Source organism: Leptonotus elevatus, chromosome 1, assembly GCF_054856555.1.
Source record: "Leptonotus elevatus isolate MCC_2025b chromosome 1, RoL_Lele_1.0, whole genome shotgun sequence".
NCBI lineage: Eukaryota > Metazoa > Chordata > Actinopteri > Syngnathiformes > Syngnathidae > Leptonotus > Leptonotus elevatus.
Genome location: NC_141239.1, coordinates 1,347,532 through 1,374,715, shown reverse-complemented (window position 1 = coordinate 1,374,715; position 27,184 = coordinate 1,347,532). Strand labels below are relative to the sequence as shown.

Genomic DNA, 27,184 nt, shown 5'->3' with positions numbered 1-27,184 from the left:
TTGGACACCCCCCTCGGTCCGACGGAACATGGCGGGTAAACAAACGGCAGAGTTGAACCTTTGCCCGTTTCTGAGCCGCCGGGAATTCTGCTGCTCTAAATATACCAAGCTTGACTGCACAGCAGGTTGTCAACTGAATTGATGACACACAACAACACCTGCGAGCTCTGAATCACGGATTAGGAAGCGATCTCGTGCCAGCTGTTGGGACTCGGCATAAGATCTCGGTTGTGTTTATAAAGTATTCCTTTTTGTTCTCAAATAATAATAAATAAAGACAGCCAGAATGGCACTCGGTGGAGTGCTGTTAAGAATTGTGTCTAAAATGATTTTTTTTTTTTTACTGTGTTTTATCAAAGATAATATTTCAAGAATTGCGTTTTTAGATATTCAACTCAAGTCAAAAAAATGTCTTTACAATAATATGTTGTACGCGCCCTCATTCGTCTAAAAACACGGCAATCTGATTAATATTGCATTTGTGGAATATGAATTAAGCAGCAAAATGCACCCGTTTTAGTCATCTGAGGGGGCGGCCATTTTGCCACTTGCTATTGACTGAAAATGACATCACAGAAAGGCCAATCACGGTTCACCTGTTTTCGGGGGTTTGGTCATGTGACAAGCTGAGCGTTACTGCGGCGTCGTTGTCAGTTGTACAGCATGTGGCAAAATGGCCGCCCCCTTCGATGAATAAAAATTGTGCTGCTTAATTTATATTCCACAATTACGGTATAAATCTGATTATCGTGTGTAGACGAGTGCTGCCGCGAAAAAAAAAAAAAAGCAGAAAAAAACTGCCATACATAAAGCGTGAACATAAACCACAACCATAATATAACTTTAAAAAAATAATAAATGAATAAATAAATACAAAAAAAGTTATTTTCTCGTAAACATATACTTTGTTGCAAATATATATAACCAGTCTACGGCATCAAATCACTTCTGTAGCAACTCTGCTCCGTTCGATCCAAACTGTCACAATCCTATCGTTGGCCGCCTGCTGTGGAAAAAAAAAATAAAATCATTTCACTTGAACGAAGCCCCTGTTTTTTTCTGATCAATCTCATTATTCAGAGTTTTTGATCAATTTACCTGTAAACTGATTACATGTTTTTTTCCTGTATAGTAATGGAATACAAATACTTTTTTTTTGTTTGTATTCTGATGATTTGATTGCTCACTTAAATTTTTCTGCCAGTTATTTAATAGTAATGGAAAAATTGAAATAATAATCATGCCTAATTTAAACTAACTACTGCCACCGTTTCCCAACGAAGGCTCAATGAATAGAATTGACAATGTTTGTGCTTTCATTGGTTTGCAGAACATCGAGCTGAAGGTGGAAGTGGAGAGCTTGAAGCAGGAGCTCCAAGAAAAGCAGCAGCTTGTGGACAAAGCTCTGTAAGTTCACACGCGTCCCACGCGCCCAAAAAAGAAACTATGACTTTCATTTATTAAATGAAGATGATGTACATTTGAAGGGAATCAATAATCATTCATTAATGCACTCATTTTGCTTTTTTTTTTTTTTGCTTTTTTTTTTCTCTTCTTTTTTAAGAGCTCAGTATTGTTCATTCGGAAATGTCATCATCATTGCTCTTTATTTTTTTTTATTTATTTTTTTTATTATTTTTTATTTTTTTTGTTTTTTTTCTCTTCTTTTTTAAGAGCTCAGTATTGTTCATTCGGAAATGTCATCATCATTGCTCTTTATTTTTTTTATTTTTTTATTTTTAATTATTTTTATTATTTTTTATTTTTTTTGTTTTTTTTCTCTTCTTTTTTAAGAGCTCAGTATTGTTCATTCGGAAATGTCATCATCATTGCTCTTTATTTTTATTTTATTTTTATTTTTATTTTTTTAATTTATTTTTTGCACTCATTTTGCTGATGCTCAAAGTACCACGGATGGGCCTTAAAGGTATTTATAGGTTGTAAACATTTATAGTCAAATGGTTCATCCTAAGCCAACGTGCGCTGATGTCCTTTTTAATGTCCACACTGCTCACTATTTATGTTACTGTTGTCGCCTCGTGCGCTTTTTCAGTGTTGTCACAGTGTCTGTCAATGTGATGTGAGGTCACGCCGACGGTAAGACTCTGCCAGTATATTTAAATGACAGCCAAATTATTATTGCCGGTTGCTATGCCAAGTTGGCAAAAAAAAAAAAAAGGGCAATTTCTCATTAAATGTCAGTTTCTTACAAGAAATCCGTCCTTTGTTGATGGTTAAAATCAGATTTTGCAGACATGATTATGCTACGTGCGTCTTCATCTGGGGTCAACGTGTGAGGACACTCGCTCATTCCACTTAAAGAGACGTGCGCTTCGTTTCAGACGGGTTGAAAATATCCGAGTTATCCGAGCTGTTGCATGTGCTGCAGCGAGCCAAGCATGAATGCAGACAAAGTTCCAGAATGGGACTCGGCGGCGACAGAGTGGCGGGGGCCATTCTGGGAGCAGGAATTCTGGGAGCGTTGCGTGAGGTGGGCAGATTCGCAAACTGGTGTGTTTGGGTGGGGCGGGGGGGGGGGGCGGGAATTGTAGATATGGGATGTGTATATCAGAAAGATGTTCTCGGCATCTTATTTCAATGATTTTAGAATGGTTACTGTCTTTCTTTTGTTTTTACTGGCCAAAATGGGTCGTAAAGTTAATTTACAATGTATGCCGCAAACGTTTGGTCATGAAGAATGGTGCCTTTAAAAAGCTAATGAAGCCCACTTTTGATTGATGCTGTCTGAGGTCAGAGGTGGCAAATCCAGGTCCAGAAAGTAAAAACACTGCCACAGTTTAGCTAGTTAGCTAGCTCCTGATGAGTTATTAACATTGTTTTTCAGTTTCAATTTATATTTTAGCCGTTTTGGATTTAGTTATAGCTGTGTAGCTCAATGAATAGAATTGTCTATTGTATTTTTATCTGTCTCAGGCCTGAGAAGAAAAGGGAGTATAGTCTAGTACCGGTCTCAGTCGGAAGAGGGGAGAGACAGGCTGATGTATTATTGTTTTTCTCTAATCTGATTTGTATTCCTGGGAACTTGCTGAACTTGCTGATGGGAGGAGACTTTTCGTATTCATCCACTTTTCAATAAATAATGATGTGCAGCAGAAGGAGACACACACAATCTGAACAGAACACGGTTTGAGTGTCTTCAATTGTTGTCATCAGAAGCTTCTGTTATAATGATACCTTTGCAAAGGGACTTCTTCACCAGAATCTCACCATTCAGTTAATTGAACACGCAAAGAGTAGAATACAAATATTCTACACTCTAACACTCCCTAGCAGGTAAATGAGCACTAATGGAGCACCTGGGGCTAAATGCCACAGTTTGGCTTTAGCCCTTGATGCTAGCTAGCTAGCTAGCGCCCTAGCAGGTAAATGAGCACTAATGGAGCACCTGGGGCTAAATGCCACAGTTTGGCTTTAGCCCTTGATGCTAGCTAGCTAGCTAGCTAGCGCCCTAGCAGGTAAATGAGCACTAATGGAGCACCTGGGGCTAAATGCCACAGTTTGGCTTTAGCCCTTGATGCTAGCTAGCTAGCTAGCGCCCTAGCAGGTAAATGAGCACTAATGGAGCACCTGGGGCTAAATGCCACAGTTTGGCTTTAGCCCTTGATGCTAGCTAGCTAGCTAGCGCCCTAGCAGGTAAATGAGCACTAATGGAGCACCTGGGGCTAAATGCCACAGTTTGGCTTTAGCCCTTGATGCTAGCTAGCTAGCTAGCGCCCTAGCAGGTAAACAAACACTAATGGAGCTAGCTAGCATCTGGGGCTAAAGCCAAACTGTACTTTCTGGACCTGCATTTGCCACCTCTGTCCGAGATAGCAACATGTTGCACACGTGGCCCCATCTAATGCATGTACTGATTCTGCTGGCGTGCCAGTATAAAAATAAAAGTTTGTGAACAACATATGTGCTTGAGTATATCTTGACATGACCCAATGTAATAAAAGTCTTAAATGACGGGTGGGGCTACACGATTAATATTAGCTCGGCTATAAGTGGAGCGGTCTTAGATCGCCCTTTAAAACTATAGCTGATGACAAAATGATGTCATCACGATCCATTTTTTTTTTTTCACCCCAACTAAAACCTCCGTCATGAGGCCTTCAAAAGTCTGACCGTCTTTTCTTAATCTTTGACAGCACCACAGCAGAGTGCTTGACCAACCACAATGAGGAGGAGGTGCAGAGACGATGTCACGAGAGGCAGCAGGAGATCGAACAAATGCAGCAAGTGCTGGAGACCAAGATACGGTTCCTGCAGGAGGTTAATTAGCATCTTCGCGACCCCCCCCCGCGCAAATGGTGACACAGTTATGTTCACCCAGCCCCCGCCTCTGCGTGTGTGCATTTTTTTTCCCAGGAGGCCCAGTTAGCACGCAATGAGGCAGTAAGGTCGGGGTCGTTAACGGGGTCACGCTCCCACCCTTGCGACCTCTCCCGAGATGCCGCTATGGAGGATACCGCTGCGGATGAGAGGCCTCGCAATCTCATGCCTTCATCCAACAACGATAAAGACAGGTGGGTGAAAAAACGGCGATAAACAAATTATTTGATAAACAAATCAATTTATCATTTTTATTGTATTTCCATAATCACATTGATTGAACATTTCGTACGTGTCCATGAAATGGCTGGCCACCCAATCCTATGACGTTTTCATTGGCGTTAGAACCAGTATGTTGTCTTTCTTCAATGGAGACAAAAAAAAAAGCAGAGTTGTAGAATAAATATTAACTAGGGGCGTCAGGCGATTAAATTTTTTAATCATAATTAATTGCATGAGTTCAACAGTTAACTCACGATTAATCGCAAATTTTATATTTGTTCTAATCGTACAAAAAAATCTACAATAAAAACGTAGTTTTCATACTCTTGTTAACATAAAAGTGGGAAAATATTAATTAATTTTCGTCATTCATAAAGTAATTTCATATTCATTCATAAAACTTTGTTAAAATCAAAAAGATGCACTGTACTGTAAAAAATGTGTGATATTGATTTGTGTTTAGGTAATTTTTCTGCCACTAGATGGCATAATTGCATTTGTAAGACAGTGATGACCGCTTAGTGCATTTTTCTTTTCATATTAAGAGCTCTCTAATCTTTAACATGAAGTAACTTGTGAAATTCAACACATTTTGAAAATTGTAAAATACAACTTGACCCCAGTCTCCACAAATGTATGCATTATTATTAAATGTATTACTGCTAAATTTGGATGTGAACGTGTCTGCTGCATTGCGACTGGCTTTCCAAGTAAGAGGCGGTCATTAATCGTGCTTTCAAAAAATGTATGGCGGTAAAGGAACTTTAAATTAACTCAAAAATGAACGCTCTCATTTTGACAAAATGTAAAACGGGCTGTTGTCAAGCTTAACATGTCCACTCTGTCATAGTGAAATATCAGTTGATATTTCAGAAATTTGTGAAACACGATACAGTCAGCTTGCCAGCTGAATCATGCTAATAAGTGACGGTATGCTATGTGCTCATTAAATGCTAACATTAGCCAAAAATGTCCGCCCTGTCAATTAGCTCATATATTTTGCTAATTGCATGAACATTGTCTGCTTCTATTTAATTCTAAAAGTGTGGGAACGAGACCAATATGCATTTTCTTATACCAGATCATAAAATGAGGACGGTGATATCAACTTAGAATATAATATGAAAGTTACTTATTTCAGTAGTTCAATTCAAACAGTGAAACCTTTATTACACATTTATTCATTTAACACAGGAAAATGATTTGCAGAACACCAATTCTTATTTATATATTGCTAGTAAGAATCACCGTGATTGTTTCTTCTGTAATATTTAAATTTCTTGCAATAGATGATTCTACAAGTATGGAATTTGATTTAATACATTGCCAGGTCTGGAAACAAATGGAGAACACAAATTGTATGGAGAAATATTTGTCTCCATAACGTTCAGAAAATCCAAATAAAAGGAAAAAAGAGGTTTGAGAAATGAAATAAGACATTAGTTGACCTCATTTGGTCCTCAACGATTTTACTGCAGTTGGAAAAGAGTACTTAAGTATGCACTCATCCCATTTCAGGCTGATACAATAGTATACATGAAACGGATGATTGATTTCTTCTCCGTCCATCCATTCTCAATGTACCAACGCATTTGAGATGTTTTTCTGCGGTCGTAGAAGCATTGTTGATAACGACGCCTGCGTGTGATTTCAGAATGATCGAAGCGCTGACGAAAGAGCTTCACTCTCAGGTGGCCCTCGTCGCAGAGCTGAGCGGGGAGAAGACGACACTCACGCATCGGGTGGGCGAGCTGGAGGGCCAGGTTGACGAGCTGTCGTCCTCTCTGCTGCAGAAGGACAAGGATGTGGAGGTACGCTGGCCCTTTAAGACGTTTGATCTTGTTCGCTTATTATATACAGTATAAGTAAACCTCTGCTTTATTAACATTAAAGAAAATAAAAAGACCATCTTACGACAAAGAATAACTTTATTTAAAAAAAAAAAATTGTCACAAAAAAGATTTGAAGTGCATACATTTATGACAGCGTATTAGGGCTATGTATAAATATTTTTTTTAGAGGGCGGGGGCAATATTGCTTGAAATTTTTTTCGCAAATTTGCCACTTTATAATATTAAAGTGGCAAATTTGCGAGAGAAAAAACTTACAAGAAATATACGTAGCGTGGCTAAATTTGCCACTTTATAATATTAAAGTGGCAAATTTGCGAGAGAAAAAACTTACAAGAAATATACGTAGCGTGGCTAAATTTGCCACTTTATAATATTAAAGTGGCAAATTTGCGAGAGAAAAAACTTACAAGAAATATACGTAGCGTGGCTAAATTTGCCACTTTATAATATTAAAGTGGCAAATTTGCGAGAGAAAAAACTTACAAGAAATATACGTAGCGTGGCTAAATTTGCCACTTTATAATATTAAAGTGGCAAATTTGCGAGAGAAAAAACTTACAAGAAATATACGTAGCGTGGCTAAATTTGCCACTTTATAATATTAAAGTGGCAAATTTGCGAGAGAAAAAACTTACAAGAAATATACGTAGCGTGGCTAAATTTGCCACTTTATAATATTAAAGTGGCAAATTTGCGAGAGAAAAAACTTACAAGAAATATACGTAGCGTGGCTAAATTTGCCACTTTATAATATTAAAGTGGCAAATTTGCGAGAGAAAAAACTTACAAGAAATATAGGTAGCGTGGCTAAATTTGCCACTTCATAATATTAAAGTGGCAAATTTGCGAGAGAAAAAACTTACAAGAAATATACGTAGCGTGGCTAAATTTGCCACTTTATAATATTAAAGTGGCAAATTTGCGAGAGAAAAAACTTACAAGAAATATACGTAGCGTGGCTAAATTTGCCACTTTATAATATTAAAGTGGCAAATTTGCGAGAGAAAAAACTTACAAGAAATATACGTAGCGTGGCTAAATTTGCCACTTTATAATATTAAAGTGGCAAATTTGCGAGAGAAAAAACTTACAAGAAATATACGTAGCGTGGCTAAATTTGCCACTTTATAATATTAAAGTGGCAAATTTGCGAGAGAAAAAACTTACAAGAAATATACGTAGCGTGGCTAAATTTGCCACTTTATAATATTAAAGTGGCAAATTTGCGAGAGAAAAAACTTACAAGAAATATACGTAGCGTGGCTAAATTTGCCACTTTATAATATTAAAGTGGCAAATTTGCGAGAGAAAAAACTTACAAGAAATATACGTAGCGTGGCTAAATTTGCCACTTTATAATATTAAAGTGGCAAATTTGCGAGAGAAAAAACTTACAAGAAATATACGTAGCGTGGCTAAATTTGCCACTTTATAATATTAAAGTGGCAAATTTGCGAGAGAAAAAACTTACAAGAAATATACGTAGCGTGGCTAAATTTGCCACTTTATAATATTAAAGTGGCAAATTTGCGAGAGAAAAAACTTACAAGAAATATACGTAGCGTGGCTAAAGTCTAATCATGTGAAGATTCGTCGGTGGTGAATGGGACAAAATGAAATGGCAGGAGGGAGACGGATTCATTCTTAAATGTAAACTTTACTTGTCATTCACCGCAGCGAGAGCGACAACACTTCCTGATCCCCTGTCAGCTCAGCTGACTAACACTGACCAATCAGATGCTAGCATACTTTAGTTAAATGCCAGTGAATGACGGAGAGCAGCAGATTTGACGCATCAACTTAGATACTTGTACAAAAAATACCAACGTGCATGAACGTGTAAATAATAATTCTGGAAACGTAAATGTACATTTTAATAAATTAACTTTTAATTTCTGCTAAAGCAATCTCCTTATTTGGAAACCCGACCGAAAGAGTTTTTTCTCTCGCAAATCTGCCACTTTATAAACTCGCAAAATTACCGTTTTTTTCCTCTAAAAAATCTATCTTTTTACGCCGTCGTTCTTTATGATGCCGAGAAGTCATCAAAAATATGACCACGAACCTCCTCACGTTACCGCATTCCACTTGTCCGCCTCATCTCGTCTCAACAGACCCTCTCCGGTGGAAAGAAGCTCCTGCCGCAGCATATGTCACATTCCTCGGCCTAATTTAAACGGCTGATCGCGGAGGTCAAAGGAGTTATTTCAGCGCGCTAGAGGACGTCTTTAAACAAACAAACAAACGTTGTGATATACAGTAAACAGGTGGCCACATTTACGGTTGTTGACAGCATCTGTAGCGTGTTCGAGTGGCTTTTCATTCCAATTAAAACTTTACATTATATCTTGGTGAAAACCTTGCTTCATAATTTACAAGACTCACTAAGTGGCACCGTCGAAATGAAGAAAAACAAGATGTAAATGAAGGCAACTGAAACCGTATAAAGATGCATCCATCTGTTTTCTCCAGATGTTGTCGTCATCAGGTTTGTGTGTGAGCTGGAGCCTCTCCCAGCTGACTTTGGCGAGAGTCACATATTGCGTTAGTGGAATACGAGGTAAGCAGCAAAACCCAGCAGTTTTTATCAATATCAGAAGGCGGCCATTTTGCCACTCGCTGTCGAGTGAAAATGACATCATAGCTGCTCAGATCTCAGGTGACAAACCAATCACAGCTCAGCTTCAGAAAACAGGTGAGCCTGTGATTGGTCGTAGCCAGAGCCCAGAGCAACTGTGATGTCATCTTCAGTCGACACCAAGTGGCAAAATGGCCGCCCCCTGAGAGTTATAAAAAAAACGGTTGGATTTTGCTGCATCACTCATATTCCACAAATGTAATATTAATCAGAATGGACGAGTGAGGTCACATATAACATATTATTGTCAAGAAAGGTTCAAGGTTGACTTTAAGCAGCAAAATCCAGCAGTTTTTATCAATATCAGAAGGCGGCCATTTTGCCACTTGCTGTCGAGTGAAAATGACATCACAGCTGCTCAGATCTCAGGTGACAAACCAATCACAGCTCAGCTTCAGAAAACCGGTGAGCCTGTGATTGGTCGTAGCCAGAGCCCAGAGCAACTGTGATGTCATCTTCAGTCGACACCAAGTGGCAAAATGGCCGCCCCCTGGGAGTTATAAAAAAACGGTTGGATTTTGCTGCATCACTCATATTCCACAAATGTAATATTAATCAGAATAGACGAGTGAGGTCACATATAACATATTATTGTCAAGAAAGGTTCAAGGTTGACTTTAAGCAGCAAAATCCAGCAGTTTTTATCAATATCAGAAGGCGGCCATTTTGCCACTTACTGTCGAGTGAAAATGACATCACAGCTGCTCAGATCTCAGGTGACGAACCAATCACAGCTCAGCTTCAGAAAACAGGTGAGCCTGTGATTGGTCGTAGCCAGAGCCCAGAGCAACTGTGATGTCACCTTCAGTCGACACCAAGTGGCAAAATGGCCGCCCCCTGAGAGTTATAAAAAAACGGTTGGATTTTGCTGCATCACTCATATTCCACAAATGTAATATTAATCAGAATGGACGAGTGAGGTCACATACAACAGGAAGGTTGACTTCCCCTTTAGATCGAAACATGTCGTGCTCAAGAAAGGTTTCTGTTTTTTGGAACAAATATTTGATTAAAATCAAATGTATTTTCATCACCATGCACGAGGTGCATAAAAGAGCACGATCTTCCCTTTCTTACGCAGTTCTATCAGGAGGAGCTCGGTCATGAGAGGCTGCGCATCGAACAGGAAATGCAGGTACGGCAAAATGATATGTTAAAGGCACGACTTTTAAGCCATTCCACAGTGAACTAGAGGCGTATAATGATGAAATCGTACCTTTGACACAATCGCGATGTCATTTCTTATGAAATATGAGTTCTTTCGGTGGCTATTTTTCTTACCCCGAAGTCAAACGCTCGGTTCGGTAAAACCCCGCCTCTCCCCCCTGTGGCTGCCGCGCCCCCCTCATGACGCGGTCCGAGCCGTCATGAACACCCACGAAACATAATTTTTTTAATTTTTTAAAATGGACTCTAAATTTTACGCAAGCCATCAATTCTTGAATAAACATTTGAAACAAAACGGAAATTGTGGAAGAGGAAGGGGAGCAGAGAGGTTAGAGGAAAGAATGAGAAGGGGGGGGGGGAAAGCACCACGGCAGGTCGCGAACCTGCGCCCTGTGCTTATGCTTATGCTATCCACTACACCATCCATTCATTTAAATCAGTGCAAATGTTTTACTTGTAGTTTACAGCCGTGTCAGCCGGTGGATTTTAAGACAGCCAATTGTCATTTCATTGCACTTTGGCGTTGCAAATGTGAAGAATAATTGATTGCTTTGAATTCATTTGGACAGCATGTTTATTGATCAAGGCTACTTTTGTCATGATCCCATGGAGGGGAGGTCTCAGAGAAAGTGGGCGTACGTTTAGTCCGCAGAGGCGGCGCGGGGTTGGGGCCGCACGCAATGACGTCAAACCGTGCCAACAGGCTTAACGGAATACGTGTACCGCCGTTACGTAATCAGATTGCAAAAAAAAAGTAACTGTATTCCATTACAGTTACAGGAAAAAACATGTAATCAGACTACAGGTACATTTATTAAAAATGGGGATTACTTCGAGGGATTACAATTTCTACGATGAGAGAGAGTGCGAAAGAGGGCGTGAGCGAGAGAGAGAGAGACAGGACGAGAGAGAGAGCGCGTGCACGCCCGAGCGAGTGGGACCGTTGCTACATGTCGGCGAGGCGGGAACGAACGAACAAACTGACTAGTCGTGTCCTCCAAACGCGGGAAAAAGCGTCACGGACGGGAGGAGGAAATGGCGACCGGTATTCACTGGAATTTACGCGGAGCGAAAGTTTGAGCTGAGAGTCCAGCGGCATGCTACGCGCTGTAGCTTCTTGCTAGCTAGCCCGCTAGCCTACAACCATAACGTAAGTTACACCTTCCAAACAAATCTTCCTCCCGCCAATTCACTATTTAAACATCATACACGACATATACACGGCGAAAATTGGGACTGGGATAAAAGTTCATCTATCTGTCTGTCCAACTGTGAGGTGTGATTGCTTTCAGTGACAGTTCGAAAATAGCATATGGCCTTCAATCAATCAATTAATCAATCTACCTACATGCTTTTTAATTACACAAGGATTTGTAAGCTGCCCGGGTTCCTATCATCCGCAAATAGCAGGGGCACATTGTATAGAATATATATTGTGGTGATATTTATTTGTATTTTGTCTTCATGAGCATACTCAATATTGGAGTAATCCAGTTACATTACTTTAATATTATGGTACTTGGATTACATTACTAACTAATTTTTTTAGCAAGTCACTTGTAACTGTAATGGATTACATTTTAAAAGTAACCCCCCTCCCCCCCCCAACCCTGCGCGCCAACAGCTGGTTTTCTCCGGTTGGGAGGGGCTGGTGCTTGGAGAGCAGAATAACCTAGGATTTCTCGTACAGGGGCGAATGGAGGAAAACACAAGTTCGGTCATGTTTTTGGGGAGGAATTAGCAAAAAAAGTAGATTTTTCATGTTGCAGTCCCTTTAAAATCACTTTTTTTGGGTTGGTATTTAAAGGAACACAAAGTCAAGAGCCCCCCCCCCCCCCCCCCCCAATCCATCACTGAGCTCTCCACTAAGTCACATTCCTTCTTTTTGAAAGGCAGAGCCTCCATGTGACAAAGTCTGCCTCCTCTTGGTGAGCAACAAAACATATTTTCAGCAATGAATACAAGCGGGAAGGGCAAAGCCAACATTTTCAAAAGTGTGTTCTTAGCGAGGGTTTATATAACCACAAAGTGCCGACTCCTGTTACAGTTAGAGCTTTATCTAACACCCCCCCCCCACACCCCCCACCCCCCAAGGACACATTGACTCCTCATATGCTTTTAAATCTTCCGAATGAGGGAGGGTATTATATTGACAGCAGCTCACATCACCCACCAGTGTAAATATTATTCGAGTTTCATGAGTCATTTTAATAATAATACAGTACAGTATCTACTTATTGTTGTAGTCGGCTTTAATATGTTGTCATACAAAAAAATGATTTGTTTTCAAGGTGCCTCTGCATGTAATTTAACTATCAAGTCAATTTAGTGGGGTTTAATGCAAATGTGTCTGCTCAAATTTTGAATACCGTGTACAGGATCGCGCCTGCCATACGAAGACACACATGTCAATATTAAGGCCCGGGGGTTCGAGCCAACTCGCCACATCATTTTTTGCGGCCTATGAAAGCAAATACTTCATGTATCTGACAATATATATATATATATATTTAATTTTGGCTGAAAATCGATACCAAAATTGTAGTTTTCTCTGCATTTTACATTTATTTTTTTCATAATATAAGCTAAAATAAAAATAAATAAATGTCCGCTTTAATATTTGGTTGTCACTATTTTCCATGACTTCTGATTCAAAATTCCATTTGTTGTTAAAAATACACACACATACCGGTTTATATTAACAATGAAATGCAGACGGCATTTGTGTACGAGTACATTATAAAAATGATGAGATGATTATTCAGTTTCATGATTTTTACTGTCATGATGATCCACTACGGAAAACATACAATATTGATATTGTTTTTACTATGAGAACAAAGTGTCATGCTAAAATGTAAATGTGCAAATGGCCTTCATTCCAAGTCAGCTTTAAAAATGATAACAAATCAGTTGCCTATAAGCAATCCTTACTGTACTATACAGTTATTATATGTTTATATATAGTGTCCGCCACCAAAGCCTCACCAGGTATTAAGGAATAGGAGAATTGCGAATGTACTGCTTTTTTTTTTTTTTACATCTTTTTTTTATAAAATATTTTTTAATGAATTGTTTAGATAAAAAATAAAAATATATATTCAAAAAAAATTCAAAGTTGTCAGAAAAAGAGAAACAAAAGGTAGATGAAAGAGTTTTTTAAATGACCAAACCATGTCCAAAACATAAATGTCCAATAAGGAAGAAGAAAAGCAGAAAACCAGAAAGAAAAGAAAACAGAAAGAAAAGTAACCATAAAATGTCCAAAAGACAGAATATTACCATAAAATGTCTTACGATTTGACCCCCCCCCAAAAAGGCAGAAAATGTATTTCAAAAAGGGGCAGAAAATAATACATTCAAAAAGGATTAATAAAATGTCCAAAGACAAAAGAAGAAATCCCCAAAAATTGTTGAAAATGTCAGAAAATTGCTAGCAAAAAAGTGAAAACAGCCATAAAATGTTCAAAAAAGAAAGGAGGCAGAATATTACCATATGTCCATAAAATTGCCAAAAATGTCTGAAATTTGACAGAAAGGCATAAAAGTCCTATAAGCAATCCTTACTGTACTATACAGTTTGATATTTTATGATATAATCTTTCCACTGTGGGCATTTGGTGCATCAATCCAACGGAGCCGAGCGATATCTCTCCAGACGACTTTTGTTTACAGAGATAAAAAGGCTTCATGCGTGTGTTTGTGTGTAAGCATTCCAACGCGGGTGTCATATGTGCGTGCGTGCATGCTGGAATCTCGCACCCTGGGGAGTTCACTGACTCTGGTTTCAGTCAGCCTGCCGATAGATCGGGTTGACTTCTGAGCGCCCCCGTGAGCCGGCCAGACGCTGATATCGACTTGATGTCCTTCCAGACTGACAACCCACCACAAGAGCTCTTAATTTGTTCCCCGGACGCCGCCGCCATTTAGATCCCCATCAATGGCAGAGAGGAGGGAGTATCGTGTTGACTGGTCTCACTTCACTGTTGCTGGGCAAAATAGGCTAGACATAGCTTTTTTTTTTTTTTTTTTTTTTTTTTTTTCCTTTAAGAGCTCAGTATTGTTCATTCGGAAATGTCATCATCATTGCTCTTTTTTATTTTTTTTATTTTTATTATTTTTTTATTTTTAGGCTAGACATAGCTAATACATTATTTGAATTGTGTTCTTTGCTTTTTCTTTTTTTCGTTTTTTTTTTTTATCTTTGCAGCTGCTCCAATATGAATTCTAAAATACATAGTTATGTAACAACTCAGCATTTAACCTTCTTATAACCAACCCTTCCCTGCAGGAGTCTTAAATCACTCAATTAACAAGACAAACATTCCTTTGAGGATTTTTTTTTTCTGCATGTTTGTGCAAAAGTCACAGCAAGACAGCGTGATCATCTGTTGAAAAATGGCAGACAAAACTGGCAAATGTGTTGCAGACGCCCTGAGAAAGACCTTGTGTGACTGTGACACTTGCATCATTGTCAGAATATCTGCTCCAGGCAACCAGAAATACACAAACTGATGACAAAATGCTGTGATTGGCTGATGACCAGTTCAGGATGTCGCCCGGACCCCGCCTCTTTGTCTGATGGCCAGCTGGGATAGGCTCCAGCACACCCACAACCCTTGTGGGGTTAAGCGGCGTAGAAAATAGATGGATGGATGGAATAGAAAGGAAATTGTGTGTGTTTTTTTATAACAGTAAGAATGGACGTTTTTATTATTGTTCCTCTTATATATGTTTTTTAAAGGGTTTTGTTGTGAGGGTTATGGTTTGGGTGTATTTTCTTATTTATTTAATTTGTTATATTACATGGGACCGCATAAACGTAATACATCTTCCACACACACATCCGCTCAAACACACAAACTTGAATTATTATGATAATGATATGCTGGACTGTTTGCTCCAATTGCGGCCTCACTTATTTTGACAGTGATGCAACATTCTAACTTTTTTTTTTTTTAAAGAGCTCAGTATTGTTCATTCGGAAATGTCATCATCATTGCTCTTTTATTTTATTTATTTATTTATTTATTTATTTGTGTGTGTGTGTGTGTGTGTGTGGGTGAGTATGTGAATGTGCGTGCGTGTATTTGTTAGCTCACCAGAAAACCATTCAACAGTCTAACTTTAATGCAGACACTGTCGTTGAACGTGACTTTAAATTTTCTAGAGCGTCACTAATGCTACTCGGGAGTTACCAAGTCAGTCAGGCGAGATGAGCTGAGCTTTGCTAACTGAGCAGAAGGAAGGAAGTAGCCTACACGAAAGGGGAACACGGCGCTGTGTATTTCCCGTTTAACCTGATAAAAGACAAATATATAACGGCTCTACGTTATGTTGTGTATTTATACAAAAGGCGGTGTACTTTAATGAAGATTTATTTGATTGTTTTATGAGAAAGAGGTAACCTGTGTGACGGTCGCGGACTTTTGAACACCCCTTTGTCTTCTGTGAATGGTACGCTCCGATGCTGCGGGTCTGTTTCAGCCTGCCCCCTTGTTCTATCTCCACCGGAAGATGTCAGGCGGCGCGTAGCACCTGACCGTCGCGGTAATAATAATAATAAGACGGCTGTGAAATGAGGGAGACGTCGCTCCTTCGCTCGCCAAAACCTCCCACGAGCTGAGAAAACAGCTACGGGCTGCCTTCGTCCCGCGTTGTGTCCGCAGTAAAAAAAAAAAAAAAAGGGGGGCGGCGGGACACTCCTCGGTCGGCGCTCCGAGCGTGATGAAGCCGGTGGCGGCGCAGCAGGCTCGTACGAGACTGTCCGGTGAATGAATGGCGCCGAGGAGCGAGCTGGGTTGCCGAACAACGCTGGTTTGAATTAAAACGCACTCAAGAGATTTGGTGATATTTTTTGACACTACGTCACCACGCCTGTTGCCATGGACCAGAACACCTGCCGGAGAAGACGCACCTGGTTTGAGTGTTGTATTGTAATGGCTGACTAGACGCTCATATTTCCTGTCAAGCCAAGGTTAACTGAATGTACTTGTGGTGAAGTGAAAGGACAAGGATGGTCTGCTAGTCATAATTTACATGTATGCGTACAACATCTTTGTCAATGCTGGGCTTGAGGTGTAGAGACTTGAGTCACAAGGATATGAAAACAGATTGAACACGATGGCCGTGTATGCGTACGACCGCTCATAAAGGAGAGAAGCCGATTGTTCAATGCTGGACAACAAAATGAAAGAGACATGTCGCATCTGTGGACGGGATCTCTATGGCAACCAGCGCCGGTGGATCTTCCACCCGGCCACCAAGCTCAACCTGCAGGTGCTGCTGTCGCACGCCCTGGGCCGGGAGCTGGCGCGCGACGGCCGCGGGGAGTTTGCCTGCTCCAAGTGCACCTTCATGCTGGACCGCATGTACCGCTTCGACACGGTGATAGCCCGCGTGGAGGCTCTCTCTATCGAAAGGCTTCAACGGCTCCTTCAAGAGAAGCATCGGCTCAGGCAGTGCATCGGCGGGTTGTACAGGAGGACAAACTCGGCGGAGAGCGCCGCGACTTCTGCGGATGGAAGTGAAGCGGCGGGAGATGGGATGGTGGATATTTCGGGTCTCACCCACGCCAAGTACTGCGCTCTTCTTCAGGAGGACCTCGTCTACTCCTTGTACGAATCCTGGGCTGACGACAGCTTGGATTGCCAACATCACCACCACCCGCAACCTTCAACTGGGCCGGGGTCAGAGGTCGCGGCGTCTCACCGCTGCATGCCCACTACTCCGAGGAGATGCCGCGGTTGTTCCCATTGGCGCGTGGCAGACTCGGACTACGAAGCTGTTTGTAAGGTGCCCAGGAAGCTCGCGCGGAGCACTTCCTGTGGCCCTTCCACCAGATATTCGGCCAGCTTCATTGGAGGCAGTGGTGGAGGTGCGGAAGTAGAGGAAAAGGGAAATGGGGAGGAGCCAGATGAACCTCCATCCTCTCTGACACTAGTTCCTGGTTCTCAGGATGTGTCAAGGACTTCAGACAGTGACCGCACTCTGGCAGGAAGAGCGAGCAGCTCCAGTCCCTCTGTAGCGTCCCTGGAGACGACTGAAGACTACGTTCAGCCCGAAGGCACGACAGATGAACTGTTGAACTCTCCCAAGGAGCCATTGGACAACCAGATATCTGACACTCCCCCTCACAGAGCGCCACCACATGGCCAAGGCTCTCCTGGACCAAGCCTCTCTTTTGCCCTCTGTTTATTGCAGAATTATGCTGTCCACCGACCGGTCCGAAGCGCCAAGGGCAGTAAACTTCCGGTGTTGCTTCGGCGTAGCCCCAATCATGGAAGGTTGGATTTCCCTGATCCCATTTTGGAACCGACCTTTGGAACTCCGGATGGTGAAAGATGCCAGCATGTGGCAACACCTGAGCTGGAGGCCCCCCTGATCCAACTGCATGTTGGGCCAGACCGTGTTCTTAACCGGGGTAGTATGGAAGACTGTTCGGAGGATGTTTATATAGAGTGTCCGCCACCAAAGCCTCACCAGGTATAACGGAATAGGAGAATTGCGAATGTACTGCTTTTTTTTTTTTTTACATCTTTTTTTTATAAAATATTTTTTAATGAATTGTTTAGATAAAAAATATATTCAAAAAATTTCAAAGTTGTCAGAAAAAGAGAAACAAAAGGTAGATGAAAGAGTTTTTTTAAATGACATAACCATGTCCAAAACATAAATGTCCAATAAGGAAGAAGAAAAGCAGAAAAACAGAAAGAAAAGAAAACATTCAAAAAGTAACCATAAAATGTCCAAAAGACAGAATATTACCATAAAATGTCTTGGGAATTGACCCCCCCCACCCCCCCCCCCCAAAGGCAGAAAATGTATTTCAAAAAGGGGCAGAAAATAATACATTCAAAAAGGATTAATAAAATGTCCAAAGACAAAATTGTTGAAAATGTCAGAAAATTGCTAGCAAAAAAGTGAAAACAGCCATAAAATGTTCAAAAAAAGAAAGTAGGCAGAAAATTACCAAAAATGTCTGAAATTTGACAGAAAGGCAGAAAAGTCTTACAATGGTTGCTGACCCTTGAGCAAGATGATATTTCTGGAAATGCTCATTAACAAGCAAACCCAAGGGGGGAAAAAACCCCTTCACTGGGTTTTGGGTTTTCCCCAAAACTATTTCACGAACTGTTCGTGACCAAAAACAAAACAAACATTTATTCACAAAAATATTTGTGTTTGGTCATTTACAATGTTGCCGAATTGGCCACGCGAATGTGTCAGCCACCAGATCCATCTCACACAGCAGGCAGCCATTGTGGTTTGTGTGTAAGTGAAAGAATACATTGAATTAGCACTCGGTAAGCTTGCAGCCACCACGTGGCCTAATTGCTATACGTGTGTACAGTGTGCGTGTGTTTGCACGCAACAAAAAGGTCATTGTCAATTTAAGGCACAGGATTTTTTTCACATGCCAGTTTGCTAAACTTGAATATCTACATTATACTTGACAAAAATGACGGCGTTAAAAATTCAGATGCGATAAATTAGTCATCCTCAGCGTTGGCTTTATTTGGCTTCCTGTAAATTGGCCGTCGACAATAAGCGTAAGCGCTGCTGACATAAATAAGTAGGTTATGGAATGCGAGATAGTGAAGACCGTGAGTGGCTCTACGGCTGACCTCGTTTCCGCCGCTGCCCCCGAAGGCAAAGCCATCCACCAAATGTTACAAAAAGCCATCATCTCACCAGTTCCATTTGAAACCGCTCTACTAACGACCTAAATTATTTTTCTTGATAGAAGAAATCGCACGTCACTAGTGCATCCGCACATATGAGTTATGTAAACATAATAGCGGCGCACATCGCTTTGGGTGCAATCGTGCTTGTAATGAAGGCAAAGTCCTGTGCGGGAAGCTTTTACCAAATGATGACATGAATAATAAGCAGACTTTTTAATGTTGAATGACCGTTACGCAATTTGCCGGCAATGCTCTTGCGGTCGTGCTTTTTTTTTTTTTTGTATTTCAATGCCAGTCCATACTAAATCACAAAAGTATATTTATATTTCCTCAATTTCGTCAATCAGATTCAACCTGAACTCAAACGTTCGAAAGCTGTCTCAATATTTGTTGTCTATTGTAGTTACCGGTTTCAGATCTGGCTCTCCTCTCTCTCTCTCTCCTGCAGAACCTGGTCGAGGAGCAGCAAAGCCAGTTGAACCAATACGAGTGCGCAGCCGGCCAGTGTGTCAACGAGCTGCAGAAGGCCCAACTGCAGGTCCAATCCCTGCAGGCCAAAGTCCACGAGAGTGATTCCAACAATATGGTGAGACAAATTTAGAAAAAATTACGACTGACCCGAGTCTGAGTCTGACTGCCGACCTCTGCAGAAGCTGCAGGAGAAGCTGAACGAGATGGAGTGCGAGCTTCGTTCCCTCCGCCAGGCTGCTCAGAGTCGGGAGAGGACCATCCAGGACCTCACGGAAACCGTCGGCACCAAAGACACCGAGGTTGAGCGTTGATGAGTTATTAACATTGTTTTTCAGTTTCAATTTATATTTTAGCCGTTTTGGATTTAGTTATAGCAGTATGGCTCAATGAATAGGATTGTATCTGTCTCACTCTCAGAAGAAGGGCAACAAGTTCTTCCACTGCTATCTTGAAGGGAGTCTAGGACCGGTCTCAGCCGGTCGGAAGGGAGGCACAGGCTGATTATTATTATTTTTCTCTAATCTGATTTATACCTATGGGAACAGAAGGGGGGGTTTTCTTGTATTCACTGAGTTGTAAACAAATGTACTGTGGGCTGATGGGAGGAGACTTTTCGTATTCACCCACTTTTCAATAAATAATGATGTGCCGGAGAAAAGGACACAATCTGACCAGAACACGATTTGAGTGTCGTCAGTTTTTGTCATCAGAAGCTTCTGTTTTAATGATACCTTTGCAAAGGGACTTCTTCACCAGAATCTCACCATTCAGTTAATTGAACACGCAAAGAGTACAATACTTAATATTGTCAACTCTAACAGCGTCTTGGTGCAAAAAATGGCTTTTTGATGTATGTGTGCGCTGTAGTTCAATGTCAATTGTGCCCGAAGGCGCAGGAGTTGTACCAGCTGATCGAGGGGCAGAATGTCACGCTGTACAAGCTGCGGGAGATGGCCCACCGTCATCAGCTCACACAGAGCAAGGTGAGATATGTTGATCGTGATGGATGAAGGATCTGAAACAACAAGCGAGCAGAACGGCTGTACGGTAGTTGAACTCCAAAAAGTGAAATTTACAGATTGCCTGCTTTCAGTTAAAACAAATAAAATCGTATTTTTGTTATCATTTGGATGGTCACAATCCCAGGAAATTAAAACATTTCATTAAACGATCAAAATGTTTTTTTACGTTGAAATTAGGTCGGAAACGTATTTAACGCAAGCGTTGCCAACTCGATGGTCGCGGGCAACAGGCCTCGCCCCGAGGACCACATGAGTAGCTCGCTGACGAGCTCACTGGTGATGGAGCATTGTGATTTCCTAGGAATGGTGTCCAAGTGTTCTTTTGAGAATAAAGACGCTTGCAGAGATTTATACAAAGTGTTTCATTTTTTATTTTCTACCTTCTCAAATCGTTAAGGATTGTAAGAAATCATTCACGTGATCAGTGTCTTCATTTTAATATAATGAGTTATTAATAGTAACATGATAAAAGCTAATTTGGGGTAAATGTTTTCCAGAAGTTTGTATCAAACTGGTTGCAGCCCTTTGCATTACTCATTTTCAAAATGTTTGCTGAACTATGATTTAAGGAATCTATATGAATTTCACGTTTTGAATTGAGATACCGAAATAATTTAATGTTTCTATGATATGCTAATTTCATTGATATGCTTTGTAGTTATAGTCATCATTATTTTTTATATCTGGTACTCTTTGTGCGCTGTCGACCTCGACTAGTTATTTTAAAAATTTAGAAAGCATTAAAAATCTATAAACAATTACAAAAAAAATATGAACCAATCCATGTTTATTCCCTCTTCAGGCTCCAGAGGGCGTCAGTGAGTCCGTGACGCTTGCCCAGCTGCAGGGGGAGCTGGTGGGAGTGCAGAGCTCGCTGTTCTCGTTGGGTCTGGAGCTGGAGGCCAGCCAGCGTAGCCTCAGGCAGAGCCAAAGACAAGGCGAGGATCTGGCCCGCTTCAAAGACCGACTGAATGCCGACCTCCAGGAGGCGCTGCAGCACGGGGAAGAGACTAAAAAACACAATCAGGTTTGTGGCTTCTCTTTTTAAGAACAGCAAGAGCAAGCACGCCGTGTCCCGACTCTTCGGGCTCAATGGAGATCTCTCCTGTTTGCTGCAGGACCTGCGTTGCGCGCTTCAGAAAAGCCGCGCCGAGCTCCAGGCTAAAGAAGAAGCGCTGAAGGAAGCCGTCGCAGAGGGACTCGGCGCGGCGCAAGAAAAAGACAGAAGCATCGCACAGCTCGGTCACTCTTTGCGGAACCAGGAGCGACAGCTACGGGTAAGCCCGCCCACTTTGCATGATAAATGCGGGATATAAACCTGAAAAGTACCAAATGTGTATTTACTTTTTTATTTTAATTTTTTATATATATATATAGGAGTACTCAGAGATGCTCGAGACACCAGGAAGCTCCAAACCAAGGGATGCACTTCTTGAGAAATTAAGAGAGAGAATTAAAGACAGAGACAGAGCTTTGGAGGTAGGATGCAAAAAATATTGCCACATCTCTTACAAGGGAATATAAATCTTTATTATTTTTACATTTAGCAATATCTTTAATTGTTAAAGTTAAAGTACCAGCAATATCTTTAATTGTTAAAGACCCACCGATTGTCACACCCACCTAAGTGGGGCGAAATTTGTTCCCCGCATTTGACCCAACCCCCCTGAGGGAGCGGTGAGCAGCAGCAGGGGCTGCGCTCGGGAATCATTTGGTGATCTAACCCCCCCCCCAATTTCAACCCTTAATGCCGAGTGTCAAGCAGGACGGCAATGGGTCCCATTTTTTATAGTCTTTGGTATGACCCCCGGCCGGGGATGGAACCCACAACCTCCCAGTCTCAGGGCGAACACTCGACCACGAGGCCACTGATCTTTATTGTATACCTTCATGTACGGATAAAAAATGTGTTGTTTACTCGATCTTCAGAGATTCTTGATTTTTTTTTTTTTTTTTTAAATAAATAAAAAATTCGCAACAGTATCTTTCTGAATAAACCATTGAGTAATAAAACATTACCTGTCAAAAATACATAAATCCTCATTTTAGATGTTTTTGTTATTCTAAAATATAATGTTATAAAATAAGTCTGTTTTACATGTCCAGTTAACCCGCGCTATTCGCTGGGGATAGCGACAGAGCCCTGCTGGAAATAGCGAAAAAAAACAAATATTTGATACCACCCCCCCCCCCCCCCCCCCAAAAAAAAAATCGACCACAAACTATATCCCCCAAACACTATCATTTCACACTTGTCTTTTTTTTTTCTTTTTTCTGTTTTTTATTATAAAGAGCCTCAGTATTGTTCATTCGGAAATGTCATCATCATTGCTCTTTTTTTTTATTATTATTATTATTTTTTTTATATATATATATTTTTTTATATATATAAAAATATATATATCCATATATATATATATATATTATTATTTATTTTTTTGTGTGTGCGTGCGTGTATTTGTTAGCTCACCAAAAAACCTATTAGAAAAAATCATTTCACACTTGTCTGACAAAGTTATCCTTAAAGGAAATTGCTTATAGTTAATTTGATTTCAAAATGCACATAAGGAGGTTGTATCAATTGAACTTCATTCCTTGACACTAATTACTACTTTCCCATGAGCTTTTTGGGCTCCCATCTGTGGCATTATATCAAGTCGGAAGAGGTTACACACACAAAAAGTGAATACGTGAATCTACAAATAGCAAAGTGCATTTTCAAAACCATCACAGCTGATTGCGACCTTGGATTAAGCGCGCCACACATCCAACATTCCTACGTCGCGTCTTCCCGCAGCGCTCCATCGACGACAAGTTCCGCTGCCTGGACGAACGCGACGGCCAAGTGAGGACGCTGCAGCTGGCGCAGCGGGAAAAGGACCGAGACCTGGACAGGCTCCGCTGCGTCCTGTCCGATAGCGAGGAGACCGTCGCGGTGCGCTTTGAGCTCGCCGGGTTTAGACGCCGACGTTTTATTTTTGCGCACTTGCGACAACCGGGCTTGTGCGCCTTTTTATTTCCATTTCAGAGTCTGGATGCGCTGGTGCGAGGCAAAGAGCTGGAGCTGGAGCAGGCGGCCGAGGCCTACGGGAACCTCCAGTGGCTGAAGCGGCAGAGCGAGGAGGAGGAGCGCGGCGCCAGGAGGGAGAAGGACAACATCGTCGGCCAGCTGCAGGCGGCGCTGCGGGCTCGCGGCGAGGAGACGCAGGTTGCAGAGGATTTTGTTTTTGGGGGCTCCCCCCCCCCTTCCCCGAGCTCGGCGGCAACAAAGTTGACCCGAGTTGTTTTTCCCGCCGTGCGCAGGATCTGACGGCAGCCCTGGCGGCCGGAGTTCAGGCCGGTCCCGCCGAGGTGGTGGAGGAGCTGAAGGCTCGGCTCCGGCTGAAGGAGAAGCTCTTCCAGGAGCTGCTGTCGGACCGCAGCCGCCAGTCGAGTGAACACCAGACGCGGGTGGCAGACCTGCTCAACGCCCTCGGGGCCAAAGACCAGTACCTGCAGGTACAGCGTTTTTATTTATGGTAGTTTAAGAGTTTGCCGGGGGTGGCGAACAAAAAGTACGTGAAAACACAAAAAGGAATTCGTCTTCGCAGTCACGACACGTCCAAGAAACGGGGAAAAAAATAACATTGATCAAGAGAGGGAAGCCTGGCGGTTCGTTAGTTAGCGCCCCGAGTTCCTTAGATGGGAAAAAGGAAACATGAAGGATGGAGGGGAAAAAAGAAGGCCCAATCTGTACTCCTTCATGCTGCCGACTTCACACCTCCACCTTCCGCTGTTGTTCTTCGCCAGCCAGTTTGGAGTCACTTTTGATGTGTTCTAACTAAACCAAATGTTGCAATCCACGAAGGGATCGAGAGACCCGTAATCGGCCTGGCATTTTGACGAATATCCGCATCTGCCTTTTTTTTAATCTGAAGGTCGATTTAAAAAGTTAATCAAAAACCATTTCAATCTCAAGGAATGATTTATTAACATTTTCAGTTAATTTTATAAGCGATGCTGCTATCTTTTCGCCAAATATCGGTTATCGGCCTCCTTGACTACTAATAATCGGTATCGGCCGTGAAAAAACCATCTAGGTCTATCTACAATCTACTATTAACTCATTTGCGCCCAAAAAAAGTCTAAATACATTATAATTTCAATATTTTTAAGTGTATTAAACTTATTTTAATACACTTAAAATATATGTATTATATTTTTAAGTGTCTCAAAGACGTATTTATAATTTTTTTATGTTGTTGTTTTTTAATGCTGGAGCATACAGAAAAGTCTTTGATGCAGCCTCTGAACTGCAGAGACCCGGTGAAGAAATGGTAGTAATTACAAAAAGGGCCAGCAGGTGGCAGCAGAGTAAAAGAGATCTACCAGGGCCATGTTGAAAAAAAACTCATTTACCCACAGTTCTAAACAGATTTGTGAATAATGATGAAGCTCTATTCTAATGCTAATTGCTGCAAAACGGAATGAGGTGTGGCTATACTTTTTTTTTTCCTGATGAAAGAAGAGACTCTAATCTTTATTTTTGTAGGTTCCATATTTTTAAAGCAATAGAAACCAATATTCTGTGGGCCTTGCTAAATCAGTCAAACTCCAGTAAACCAGCCGGGAGCGAAGGAGGTTGCTTCAGTGAAAATGGCTGCGAGTGAATGAGTTAAAGGTAAAAGAAAAAAAAAGACATCATTTATACAATATCAAATTTTGAAGGCATACAAATGGACGACGGCCTTAGAAATTGGAAGTGGGGGGGGGGGCTGTTGTGAATGTTGTTGTTCAACTCTATGTTAGAGAACAAGAAGGTGTGCAAAAAAAGTACTTCATCTTCACCTGGACATGACACATTTCAGGTTGATCCTGATTATTCCAACGCTTCTCTTCCGTATGACTCCGCATCCGTCTCAGGACAATTCCTACAGGCTGTCCTTGGTGATAAGCGAGCGCACAGGACAGCTGCAGGAGGCGCGCAGGCAGCTGTCGCAGCGGGAGCAAGAGCTGGGCGAGCTGAGACGCGACCAAGAGAGGGAGACGGGCGGGGAGGTGCAGCATCTGCAGGGTCTTCTCCGCGAGAAAGAAGCCTTTATCAAGGTATCAACTTTTTTTTGGGGGGGGGGGGGGCGTACCTGTGCAACGTATTTACCGTCGACCTGACTGACCAGGAGATGATGCAGAACCAAGAGGAAGTCATGATGCAGTCGTCGACGGAGAGCGAAGAAGAAGTGAAGGCTCTCCGGGAAGAGATGCAATTGATGCTCAAGAAGGAGAAGGAAGCTCAGGTATGCACGGCAACCGCCATCTTTCTTTTGTCTGTGTTTATACAAGGGTTATTATAGTTTGGGAATTTTTTAAAAAAATTTTATTATTATTTTTTTATTATTATTATTATTATTATTATTTTTTTTTTAAATGCTTACCGGTATTTTAATTTTTTTTAGTTTCGTTTTAGTTCGTTTCAGTATGTAAGTGTATTACACATTTCTTGCCTAGCGTTGCATTTCGGCTGAAAGTGCTTTTCTATTGGCTGCTGCTCGATGACATCACTTCTGTGTGACACACTTTCAAATATCCTTATTCCGGTTCAAATGGAAACAAATATTCACGTTTAAAATCATCCCCAAAGTTGCATACTTTGAATTAATAACGGTACCAAAGACTAAAAAGGACTTTTTTTGCAATCGTTTTAGTTAGTTTTGTAAACATCAAATCCGTTTTTATTTTTTTGTTTGACGTTTTTTCATTAGTTTTTTGTAAACTAAAAGAACCTCGGTTTCTACTAACGCATTTTTATCCTCACCTTGCAGAAGGAGCTTTCGGCCCTGCGCTCATCTTTGGCTTCCTGGCACGCGAAGGGAGCCGCGACCGCAAGTACCGAAGTATGTCGTTGCCTCACTCGCGCCGACGCGGGCACGATTTTGCTCCAAACGGCCTCGGGTCTCATTCTCTCCTCGATTCCGTCACGAAATCAGCGTGCGCTGGAGCAGCTCGTCTCCGAGTACCGGCAGCTGAACGCTGCCCTGAGGGCCGAGAAGAGACTATACCAGAATCTCATTCGCACCGACGGCGACGGCGACAGGTAGGGCACAATAAGCGGTCGCGACGCGAGGCACACCTGCACATGGAAACAAGAATTGTGTCTTATAAGGCTGAGTTTTGTCACTTATTATTATTGTTGTCGTTTGCATAGACGGAAAACTGCAATATGCTCATATTTCGATTTGCTGCCATCCTGTGGCACGTGCGAGCAATACACATGATGTCATTTATTGATTTCTTTTTGAGGGGGGGAAATGTTCATGTGTGCGTTGTTGTCTTTACAAAAGCAGGATTTATGAGCAAAGCTCTCGCAACGTACTCCGATTGTTGCCGATTTTTCCCGCGATGTGCAACTCTGCTCTCCACTCGGCAGCTCGGACGAGACGCTGGACCTCCGCACCCAACTGGACTCGGTGCAGGCGCTCCGCGGGCAGCTGGAGGAGGTCCTGGCCCGGATCCAGAACACGGCCCTGGACCTGGAAAGAGCCAGCAAAAGGCAGCCCGACTTAGGAGGTGGGGAACGGTCAGGCTCGAGCCTCTGAGCCTGCAGGGGGCGCTGTCGCAAAATGCTGCGTGATGTTTGGTGTGGCCTCGACACGCTGATGGGAAAAAAAAAAAAAAATTGTGCTCGTAGATAAAAGCAGCTAACCTCGTCCAGATGCATAATCGAAGAAGACTAACTGCAATGGAGTCATGTTTCTTAATATACTTTGTGTTGTGATTCTGTTGCCTGCATTTTGCTCGCCAGTGCTAACG

General features: G+C 41.8%; 1 protein-coding gene across 10 annotated transcripts in view; it reads left to right on the top strand.

Annotated features, from left to right (window-relative positions):
• The window catches only part of LOC147180270 (myomegalin), a 72,920-nt gene that overhangs the window by 16,465 nt on the left and 29,271 nt on the right, over positions 1–27,184 (top strand). For 8 of the 10 annotated variants that reach the window (XM_086071275.1, XM_086071259.1, XM_086071266.1 and 5 more), the window contains exons 1-15: positions 15,725–17,703; positions 19,354–19,491; positions 19,556–19,675; positions 20,267–20,359; positions 21,201–21,425; positions 21,517–21,675; positions 21,776–21,877; positions 23,196–23,333; positions 23,427–23,606; positions 23,702–23,896; positions 25,301–25,483; positions 25,555–25,671; positions 26,197–26,268; positions 26,362–26,468; positions 26,802–26,941. In XM_086071275.1, coding sequence (XP_085927401.1) covers positions 16,393–17,703; positions 19,354–19,491; positions 19,556–19,675; positions 20,267–20,359; positions 21,201–21,425; positions 21,517–21,675; positions 21,776–21,877; positions 23,196–23,333; positions 23,427–23,606; positions 23,702–23,896; positions 25,301–25,483; positions 25,555–25,671; positions 26,197–26,268; positions 26,362–26,468; positions 26,802–26,941 — 3,280 coding nt within the window. In that variant the 5' untranslated portion in view covers positions 15,725–16,392. Of the gene's footprint in view, positions 1–1,330; positions 1,408–4,154; positions 4,279–4,374; positions 4,533–6,214; positions 6,372–10,132; positions 10,187–15,724; positions 17,704–19,353; positions 19,492–19,555; positions 19,676–20,266; positions 20,360–21,200; positions 21,426–21,516; positions 21,676–21,775; positions 21,878–23,195; positions 23,334–23,426; positions 23,607–23,701; positions 23,897–25,300; positions 25,484–25,554; positions 25,672–26,196; positions 26,269–26,361; positions 26,469–26,799; positions 26,942–27,184 lie in introns of those variants that run through there. The other 2 variants (XM_086071282.1, XM_086071229.1) reach the window with 2 other exon arrangements.